The following is an 11,661-nucleotide window of genomic DNA, read 5'->3' as shown; positions in this document are numbered from 1 at the left end:
TGCTGATCTAATAACTGGGTAAATAGCTTCCTAAAACCTGAAATAAATAATGTAGGGACAATAAACCTACAGCAGCACTTTGAAATAATGTTATTGTATACTGAGCAAGCATTGTTACAGGAGATATGCTGAAAGTTTCGTGAATTAAATGGAGGATGATATTAAACCTCTAACAGAACAGAAGTTCAGTGCCCATAAACCCCTTTCAAAATGCCCGAAACCAGTTTGAGATAAGCTTGGTTGAATGCAGTATCAGACTTAAATGATTGAGGTCAAACTGGTGTATGGAACTTGTGTCCCAGACTCCTTCCTGGTTTAAGTTAAATCATAGTCCTCCAGCATCCCAGGATGCTCTGCAGCCCTGGGCTTGGCTGTCTGTTTCAGCCAAGCAGGGTTGGCTCCGCTCCTCTCCTCCCTAGCCAGAGCATTATCACTGCTCTGGGTGGCTGAGAAAGGGGGTGGGGGGTGGACCCTGCTCTGGAGTGCTGTTGGGTCTGCCTGGCCAAGGGGGCAGTAACCCTTGCCAGGTGTCCCTAGTCCTCTGCCCCTCTTTGCTGCTCCAGCGGCAGGAGCGGGGTGGGGCCAGACTCCGGTAGCCTAAGGGGAAGCTTTAATTGCTACCACCAGGCGGGGCAGGGGTGGGATGCCGTGGGCCAATCACTGCCTACGCCCCTGGGCCACAGGGCTGGGCCGGAATGGGCTTCATTCCTGGGCCTCAGGGCCGGACCACACCAGAACAGGCTGTGGCAGTCCACGGCCTCCCCCGCTGTGGCCCCCACGCCAGGCTGGAGGTAGAAGGCAGTGGATGCTGAACCCTGCCCCCTGGGGCTGTCCCAGGCCAGGCTACACTGCCATGCTCGGAGGCAGCAGAGTCAGGCTCCATAATTAGCCCCATCTTCCCCTCTCCTCTGCAGCCAGACCACATCTATTGGTTTAGGCTCCGGCTTTTTGAATGTCTGTCCCTAGCCTTTGTGGTCAGAGTGCAAGATGGAAGGGTGTGGATGCCCCATGTGAAAGGACAGAGGAGGATAGTGCACCATCTCCTCCCCCCCCACCCCATGATACAATTTTGACTCAGAGCTAGAAATAAGAGAAATGAAAGTTTTAGAGTTTTAAGCATTTCTTCAACTGTCAATTACTTTGCATTTATTTTACCCCGCGAGCAGTAAATTCACATTTCTTCAGAAGAGTAGAAATTGAACTGGAGCATTCTTAACCATAGCTGCTCCTTATGTGAATTATTGAGTTAATTTTGATTGGTCTGTTGTAGTGTCGTACAATTGGTGAAATGGTATTTATAGCTATGCAGATATGACTTTATTAAAAGTTTTTTATGAAGATGTATTTTGATGGTTTCATTGAAAGCAAAGGGTACTAAGGTAAGCTTTGAAACGGCAAGTCCTGTTTGCACCTCACCGGACCTCTGCCTTTGATCTGTTTAACAAATAAGGCAAATAAATTTTCTTTCAACCCAAAGGCAAACCCTGGAGCAAGCTTTGTAGCCAGTGCTACAACATCAAGTCCACGATATCAGATTTGGTAGATAATAGACAAATAGATTGGGGAAAAAAGACAGTAGATTATTGTACAGCTGGTCACATCCTATCCCCCACCATTTTTTCTGGCCTAAAATCCTGGGAGAATGCTATTACAAAGGAATTTTCTGTGGTGCTTAGTAGAAAGCAAAGCCTGAAATGTGTTTCTTCTGTGTTCCCCACTTGATCCTTATGCAGTAGAATCAGCCCTGCAGAATTTGGGCTTGTACTATCTTCCCTGCTGCAATTTTAATGCAATTTGGAATTGCTAGTGTCGAGGGGAGGAAGCAGGAGAACATTATGTATTTTAATACTGGAAAAATAACATGAAGAAAGGGATAGCCCAGCTCAGTGAAGAAGTGGGGACTGTATGTGTAATCCTTGGTTTTAAAGAACAACCTTTTCATGCTTTTGATAAAACAAGAGGGTAGGGAAATGATGGGCTTTGTTTCAAAATGGAGTTATGGCTATAACTCATCTGTCCCTAGGCTAAAAGAGTCATAGGGGAAGAGGAGTAAAGCTGTAGTTTATTGCATTAAATCTTTGTTTCAGTCTCCCTAGGCTATTTCAATTTACCCCTGAATTTTCTGGGGAATAATTAATGAATTAATTAAGTATGCTTTGAGGTGTTTGAATATTCAGAAGTCACAATGTAATTATTATTTTTTTTCTAAAACACATTTTCAAATTATTTTCAGATGTGCAATCTCCCAAGAAAGCATTTGCACTTACTCCATCAAGAGCTAATGCAGCTCATTTCCATTCTAGTTTGCAGACTCAAAAAGAATATTCCTAAGGAATTCTTCCACCACAAATGTTTATTGCGAAGTGAAGGCTGTAGGGCAGAGTAAAGATTCATTTAAAAACTCCTTTTGCTTTTGGGATGATGATAGTGTGACACAGCAGAACTTGCGCACTGGCCTCTGTTGTTGGTTCCCTCTCTTCCCCCTCCCCTTTTTTAAATGTAACTACATATAAAGAACTTGCATTAAGGAGGGTTTTTTTTTCCTTCCTTGTCATTTTGTGTGGGAGTTTCTTGAGAACAATCGCGAAAAAGCTTCACTTAAGACATGGTTAGGCAACACAAATACAGTCTCTTTTGAAAGAAGAGCAGTGCCTTGGATGAATTATTTTTAGATCTGAACCTTAGGAAGCACATTACCAGAGATATAAAATATTAATTGCCCCTGTAGTTCTGGCAGTGTTTCATAACTTGCTCTCTTACTGTTGTCAGTGTTAAAGGCCTGGAATGAAGACAGAGGTGGGGAGTAAATGAAAAAGCCCTTTGTTTTAGAAAGATCCCCTCAGAAGCTCCATGTCTAAGAGATTAGATGAATGAGTTACTGTATGGTTATTCACGTTTCCATTAATAAATCAAACAGTATAACAAACCTCATCTTCTGCTGTTTATGTATAGCACTGTGTACACTTTTCTGCCATGTACAACTGTGTAAGTGCATCAGTCTACTCTGAAAATCAGGTGCTCATGATTCTTTTGAAAGCCTTGTGGTTTGCGTCTTTCCTGCCCTGGCAGAGTATAGATAATGTAGATAATTAATTCATTTGTCCAGTTAAAATTCAACACGGATGGTATACTATTAGTTGCTGTTAGAAATGTTGCTAGTATGCATACTTATTTTTAAGGCTGCCACTGTGCCATCTAGTTAAATCCTATAATTGATGTAGGCACATCTGAAATTTACACTGGCCTGCATTTCAGCCCTTTTAATCCTGTAGTGTTTTTAACTCCACACTGGTATTGATGTCAAAGCTTTGTGTAGAGACTTTAAATATAGAGAGCGTTGTCCTGATCCTGTTGAATGTACTCCAGTCCATACATTCCAGTTCTCTCTTGCTGCCAAAAGAGAGTTAGTCCCTATGGTTAAGTGTAGGGAGCACTTTGTAACTCATGCTTTCTGTGGTTAGGAGTTCCCATTTTCCATAATTCCAATTAGCCACCTACATAACATTTTAAATATAGGAAACAATGGTCCTGCCAAAAAATATACAGTGGGGCTGTATACCAGAAATGGCTAGTGTGCAGTTATGTTTGCTGAGCAACCAAGTAAGTATCACTTATCACATTTCAGGTATGGTCTCAAAGCTTAGTAAAACAGTTTCCTTAAAGAAACCTCAAATTGAATGGATCTCTTGAGGGTTTAAAAAAATATTGGAGATAATTCAGGGTTAGGCAATACATTGTGAACTGTACATTTAAACAATGATGCAGTTTTTCCACTTTACCAGTCAGGCCTTCTATCAGTGTCTGGGTTTTGTATTGGTGTACAGATTGAAGAATTTACTTTTAAATAGGCAAGATCTACAGTATGGAGGGTAGAAACAGCCTTTACTTAAAAGTCCATCTGCCTGGCTTAGAAATAGAAATAACAATGTTTAAATTTATTTTTTTTTTAAATTAAATAACTTTTCAGAACAGGTTTTTTCTTCAGAGGAGGTGGGTTTTTCCTCCTTTTAAATAACTAGGGTGGTCCCAGAATACTCTATATCTAGACAGCTTTTCATCAGTTGCTCATCAGCATGCTAATTGCTGTATGACTAATTATGCCCTGAATTCCAGTTGATTTTCTTAATGAGACAGCTGGGTTAATTATGTAATCGTATGATTACATTAGCCTAGAGTGCCCTGGCGAAAAGTAACTCATGCAGGAGCGTGATGTCATTGCATGAACAGCACTCACAAGGGGGTGCATTCATCTTCTGCCTAATGACAGGGGACGGCAACATTACCCACAGTGCTCTTTGTGTAAACAGTTATATTGAATTATTAAGATCTCTGTCTTTTTCCAGCTTGTAGAGTGCATGAAGAATTGTTTTTAATAAAATTCAGTTTGGAAATTAATCTGGGTATCAAGAATCCACTTTTATCTCCTAGTTATGTGGTTACTTTTTGGTCTAAACGTCAGAGGGTTACAGTAGCAACTCAGATGTTATCTTAAGCTTGCAATACAATGCACAGTTTTGTTGAGATCAATGTTTGCATTTCTTAAAACAGGTACAGTAGAATCTTTCACCTTCACACAATTATAAACGTCACAAAAAAAGTGATTTCCTTCCGTTACCCTTTAGCAATGATTTAGCAACAAACTGTGTTGTGGGGCTCAGGTTAGCATGGCTTATTAGTTTTAACAAAATATATTATTGTGGGTTGACTAGGACACAATGGTATATCCACAAGGAAAATTACTTTGCCTTTGTTAGAAATTGTTTTCTTTTACCCATGTTTCTGTTCATTCAGAGACTCATTCAGCTCCCGCCTTCAGGAGCTGATTCTGGCACATCAGACCTGATGTAGCTGTGACGCACAAACGGACAAACTCAGAGAATACATTACTTGGTTATCAAGATGTATTTTTAGACTAAACTGCTTGCGAAGCAGCCCTGAATGGATGGAACATGGGAAGATTGAGGGAGAAACCAGGCAGATGTCAGTCCATCCGAAGGTGTTGAGTGGCCTCCGTGGAACAGTTTTGATTAGCTATTATTTCTGTTGTTGTAGCACATAGGAAGGCCAAATAAAGATCCAGGGCCCTAGTGTCCTAGGCAGCATACAAATGAGTAATAACATGTCCAGCTTGGCATTAGAATCCAACAGGTGGGTTAGATAAACTGGGATACGAGGAGTTGGATGAGGTAACAATATAGTTAACAGGTTTATCATAAAAAGACATCTTGACTTAACTCTTGCCTAAGTTAGTGCCAGGCAGTAATGATTTTTTTAGGTATTTTCGTAAACTGGTGATGAAGCGGCCACCCCTATGTGCTTATCCTATGTGCTCTCTGCGCAGGCTTGGCACTGGATACTTGACTTGAACGTTATGCTCGAGCTTGCAAAACAGTAATTTGCAATAAATTTTCCAGTTGTTAACACATGTAAGCAAGTTTTTGCCATATTCATGTTAGAGAAAAGCTATTCCTTTGGAAGTGCACTTTGCTGCTTTGCTGCTATCATCATTTCATTGCCTAATCCACATACAATCAGTGCCATAGCAAGGGAAGGCGGGGGGAAGCAAGCGGGGCGAAGCGAAGGGGTGGCAATAGGTGCTGCGCAGCAGGGGCAGGGCATGGGACAGAGCCACGAGCTGCTTGTTTGGGGCGCTGGGTGGGGTGGGGAGGGTGGCTCCCGCCACTGCGTGCACTCCTGGACAAGCATGGGGGGGGTGGGGGGTGTCCCCTGGATGTATGTGCAGGGTGAGGGCACCAAACTTCGTTGCTACAACACTGTGTGTAATGAATTCAAAGTTTTGGTTGATCATTTGCTTAAAATCTCAATGGTCTCCCAATAAATTATATATAATGCACTTCATCTGTATAATGTGAAAAGGTAGCCTTTGGTATGTACAGTTTGGGTTTGGTGTGTTTTAAAAAGAAACCCCACAGCACTCAAGTAAGAAAACTGTATAGCAGATCAATGCTTACACTGCACACAGAAATACATTTGTAAAGTTTAAATGACACTGGAAATAATTAAAAGACCCAAAAATTGTGATTTCCAAAGTTTAAAATGCACATGGAGGTTTGTGCAGAAATTTAATTGTTTGACTTTCCTCTGAAATATGTCATAGTCATTATATTGTCACACAGTAATTAGTTTTCTTTAATACAAGTAATAAAAATTAAGCCTAAGAGGCACTTCACCAATGCCTCTTTACATATCCCAAAACAATATTCAAAGGCTAAAGGCGTTTAATCATTCAATGAAGCTGTAGTAAAGTTTGGAGTTGAATTCATAGAGACTGTTTGTACATTTTTTTTCATTCTTTGACTGTTTTGCTACATGAACATTAACCTTTAGGATAGCTAAATTAAATATACATGTCCTGATGAATAGTTATCAGATTTTAGGCATTTTTATTTACAAAATTATGCTTTAGTAGGATTAAAATGTTGACTAAGGGTTTAGTCATTATTCACTTTATAATGCACATGTTATTTTTATATGTCTTTGCATTCCTTCTGAATTTGAGTCTAGAAGAGTCTTGTTTATTTGGAGCAGACAGTATGTCTTGTGGGTAACCTGGCTTCTTAAAATGAATGTCCTAACATATTTGATTAAAAAAAATTGAGGCAAGAAGGTAGTATACAAACACTGGGGTTTTGTTTTTTTTAGATACAAGTACAGTTTGTACTGACCATGGTACTTTAAGCCTGATAGAACAAACCTTTGTAGTATTTTATAGAAATATCATGGCTGAAGTTTTAGATCTTAATTTATTTAATAAACACTTAAGTTTGTATTACAGTACTAAAATGAATAGGCTGAAACCATCCAATCTCTTTTTTTTTCTGATCAGTATTCCAGCACGCTGTGGAGGGTTTTTTGAAGAAGCACTAGATTGAAGAAGTATGAATGGTCATTTTAGGCAAAGGTTGGCAGGGCTGCATGGGAGAAAGCTCATGTTGCGCCAGCCTGCACCTTAATTGGACTGTACCTAAATATTGCATAGACTTTAATTCCCTGTGCTCCCATGACTTAACTTTATGTATAATTCCTTACCTGCGCCCCCCTCCCCCACCTGACACAATAACATTTAAATTTTGATTTATTATAAATATTTTAATAGAGATAATAATAATGAAAAGTATTTGGCCTAAAAACATAAATGAAAAAGTTATGTAGTTATAAACTATGCATGTACAGAGAACAGATGACAAGCAGCCTAGATTTTGTATTATGAATAGGGCAATGCCGTAAGCTGTTGAAGAACTGAAGTAACAAAATGCAGCACACTGCTACTTATGATGTCTTTGAGTTCAACATAACCCAGTACTATTCTTTTATAAACTATGAAACAACACTGGCATATTGAAAAACACACAGGCTCATACTTAATGTGTTAACAGAGGTACAATAGACTTATTATGTGTTTCCAGAGACTGAGGGTGGTCTGAAAAATTAATGGCTGTGGTGGTTGAAAATTAAGTGAACTCCCTAATATATACTGTTGTTGATCCACTGAGTTTGGTGTTTAGCATTCCTCAACAGGAGACTAAATCTTTGCAGCCATTTCACAAGTGATGCTGGCGCCCATAATAGAAAGTATTCAATAATCTTTTATAAGTCCATTGGACTCCAGCATTTTCCTACTTTGACTGAGAAGCTGACATCCTTGAATAAACTCTCTACTAATACACAGCAGGTGTATTGTAAGGAACTTTATAGTTGAAGGGAACATGATAGAATTAAAACTTAGAAAACATAATATTTTTAATGTTTGTTTTGAATAATAGCATCAGAAAAATTGATAAGTATAATAAAATCTGTGGTTTAGTTTGTGGAATTGATTTTTGATTAGTGTTTATGTCAGTTATGTTAACATAGCTGCTAAAAAGCTCTGTGACAGAGAACCTGAGGTTTGTAATCAGACTCACACAAGTGTTTGAGTCACACTGATCTATCAAGAAACAAATCTTTCACAGATCCGTACAGCTAAATTTCTTTGCCTTTTACTGTAGTCTGTGATACTGAACAAGATTATTCAAAAATATCTTTCTGTGAATAGGAAGGCATGTTAAAATACTTATCAAGTAGTGATATAGTTTGTGGTTGCCTTGCTCAACAAAGCAACAAGAAATCTTGTATATTAATTTCTTCTTTGTGAAATAGATTGAAACTTGAAACTGATTTGTGCTGCATTAGTCAGTGGAGACATGCAGATGTTACTTAGATCAACCTAACTAGGGTTAGGTTGAGATCTAAATGCCAATCTGTGCAGGCATTCAAGGAGGTTAAATTGGGTTAAAAAACAGCTCTCCTGATCTAAATTAGTACACCTGAGGAGGTGAACTTAGGTTAGGAACAGATTACCCACCCCATGTCTGCACATATTCGGAGTGGGAAAGCCCAGCTACTCGCCCCAGCCCCAGGACTGCATTCTTCCTACCCCCTGACCTGGACTGGGCTATATGTAGCCTGCTTCTCCCCCACAAAGAACTGTAAACCCCCTCCCCAACTCACTAGCCCTCCCCCCCCGGCCCTCCCTGTAGCTCAAGTCACTTAGGTCAGGATCCCAGCGTGGCTCCTGGCACTGGTGAAAGTGAGCACAGGCCGCTCCCAGTCTAAGATCATGTGGCTGAAAAGGAGGCTGCTTGAACCAAGATCAGATATGGTGAACATCTGACCATACCCCGACTCATTTAAAGATGTTGTCAAATTGTTACCAGCATATTAAAGGTGCATTCCATCAGTTTGAAAATAATTGAAAGACTTAAACGTAAAAAATAAGTACTTTTTAAAATGCATGTGCTGGAGGGGGAATGTAAGAAAAGTACAGCACATACAGGCCTTTTTTTACATTATTTCTAGGCAGGAAGAACAGAATTTCTGTATTGTCACAAAATGCTTTCAAGATTCTGAGCTACTGAAGGTATATCAGTGTTTTTATCCTTGTATTGTTTAGATCCAGTTCCAGCTCTGGATTTAGGACAGCAGCTTCAGCTGAAAGTCCAGCGCATGCATGATATTGAAACAGAAAACCAGAAACTTAGGGAAACGCTAGAAGAATACAACAAGGAATTTGCTGAAGTGAAAAATCAAGGTAGGCTGAAATAATTGTATTCTTTTTTCTGTTATCTTATAAATTGCTCCATAGTTTGAACACTGTTGGGGTTTGCCCTTATTTTTATCTTATAATGTCAAGATGGGCAGAAGTATCAACATTCGTTAAAGGAAGGTATACCATATTATGTATGCTTTTATATTTGTGTGCGTACATATAACTTTATTGTACTTTGACTACCTGTTAGTGATCCAAAAAACATATTGAAGTTTCAAAGTGATCATTTAATAACAAGATATTTGGAGACTGGCCTCAGGCCAAGCAAGTATTTTTCGTAATCATTGTTTGTAAATACTGTTATTTTGTAAAACTGGATATCTCCTTTGCTCATTTCACGTAAAATTGTAACACTTCCTTAGTAACTGCAACTTTCTGTACTGGTATTACATGAGATAGTGAGAGAATATCATAAAAACTGAGGGTAATGCTTTTTACTTATTTAAGGTAATTGGTAAAATTTTAGAAGTGACCACTGTGTGTGAAAACACCATTATCTCAAAAACTAAAAAGCCCTGCTACCTTTGAACATATTCAAGCTTTCTTGCGCTTCAGAAGAACATATTTCCTGCATCAGGAAATAAAATATGCTCACTCTAAAACCTATTTCCCTTTACATAAGACTTGTGGTTTCCCTGTAAATATCTAATTCTGAGTTAGAGTAGCAGCAGATAGTTCTTACAACTGGAAGAATGAACATTTATCACGTAGGATTGTGGCATCCAAGGATTGCCTAACTAAAGACTGCATTGGTGATTTAGCATGACCTTTGTATGTTGGGTCTAAACTTCAGCAGAAGGAGCAGATTATAGCCACCTCTAAAATGAAAGCTCTGGGATGGCAACTGCCAGCATGTAGAGGCATAAGGCTGGATTGAAAAAGCATGCTAGGAGCTGCAGTTTCTATGACTTGTACTATTCTGATAAAAGTACAGTAACCACAGGTCACTCCTCTATTAGAGATGCACTTTGACCACCTTAACAGAGGAATTTGGGGCTTGATCCTTGAAGGTGCTGAGGATTGTTAATTCTCATTGTGAGTACTGGGGCAGTTACTAGTAAAGCAGCAGTCTTTAAAGATCTCAGTCAGGATCAAGGGCCGTTATGCTAGAGGTCATGCAGACATAAAAAACATGATTCCTGTCCTGCAAAGTTTATCATCTTCAAATAGAAAAGTATTTGAGGTCAATACTTTGTAGGATTAGGCAGCAGTGTAACTCAGAGGGTGTAACTGAGTGCCACCTTTGTGGAGGGAGAAGTGCCAAAATAGCTGTACCACTGCACTTGGCACTACAGCAACCAGCGCTGCCCCAGGCATTGCAGAGCTGTCTGAAGTGGAACTGCCTGGCCATGCCTCTGGGATCAGGCCCTTATTTCAGCTGTGCATCAGTTCACAAATTTGCATTTTTAATATATAACACATGAGTTTATGCCAGTCATGTAATAAATCAGCACAATTTTGTTCTTTGGCTTTTATTTTGGAACTCTTCTGCACTGTTTTTCATATGGAGATTAACTTGGAGTTTTCAGAGGCCTATTGGTAATTAAGGGGATTTCAGTCAGTTGATCTTTTCATAGGTGGGGTCTGTGTAGTCTTAAAATAATGTTCCTTTAATTACCTTCTCTCAGAACTGGCACTTATGGAATTGCCTATTCAACTTCAGCTAGCATAGAGAGTGCTTACTTCCTGGAGTGGGATAAAGGATCGGACTCTGTTTTTCCAACCCACTCAAATTATTCCATTGAATTACTGGGACTGTTCAATTTAGGAAGGCTGTAAACAGGTTTTATGCAAAAATCATGAGTCATAACTAGTATTTGCTCATATGCATATGCTTTTGAACATGTAAGGCATTTTAATGCTTGCTTTTCTCTATTATAGTGTCAGGGCCAGATATAGTATTTGGGCAAGAAGGTAAAATTCCAGAGACCTCAGTGGAATTGCATCTACTCATTCCACTGGTAAATTTTACTCTCTATATTACTTAACACAGATGGAGGTATTTTCTTACATTTTAATCATGAAGATATGCAAGGCCATATTTTTCAGTTGCAAACCATTTATATTCCATAGATTCAGAAAAATGTCATCATTCACACCATTAGAGATCTGAGGGGAGAATTTCCTGTTGAACTCTAAAGAATATTTTTGATAGATGTAAAAATGGACAGACTGTGGGAATATGACTGAATGAGCTTCATTTGATTTTTTGAGTGTCCAGAAGTACTTTTCAAGTCAGTCAAAAATAGCTAGTTTGCTTGGAGCAAATGATCCATTGTAACTTTCAAGTCAGCCAAAGCCAAGTACTGAGGACTAGGGCTGTGCGAAGCTTCGGGTGCCAATTTGATTCAGAGAAGATTCAGCTGTCGAATCTTCGAATCCGAATCGAATTGGGAAACCACTAAGAAGGTCTGAATCAATTCAGAGCCTCCAAATCGATTTGGAGAAAGATTTGACGATTTGGGCAGTCCCAACTTGCCACCGCAGGGAGCTGGACCTGGGCTCTGGGCTAGTAAATTGGGGGGGGGAGCTGGAGGAGGGGGGAGGAGATC

The 11,661-nt window shown here is 39.5% G+C and overlaps 1 protein-coding gene across 1 annotated transcript in view; it reads left to right on the top strand.

Annotated features, from left to right (window-relative positions):
• CUX1 (cut like homeobox 1) overlaps positions 1–11,661 on the top strand; it is a 359,047-nt gene that overhangs the window by 190,958 nt on the left and 156,428 nt on the right. Inside the window, 1 exon segment of the mRNA XM_006036637.2 lies at positions 8,954–9,091. Coding sequence (XP_006036699.1) covers positions 8,954–9,091 — 138 coding nt within the window.

This window comes from Alligator sinensis, unplaced genomic scaffold, assembly GCF_000455745.1.
Source record: "Alligator sinensis unplaced genomic scaffold, ASM45574v1 scaffold1472_1, whole genome shotgun sequence".
Classification (NCBI taxonomy): Eukaryota; Metazoa; Chordata; order Crocodylia; family Alligatoridae; genus Alligator; species Alligator sinensis.
Note: the sequence above shows the minus strand (reverse complement) of the source record. Positions and strands in the feature narration are given on the sequence as shown.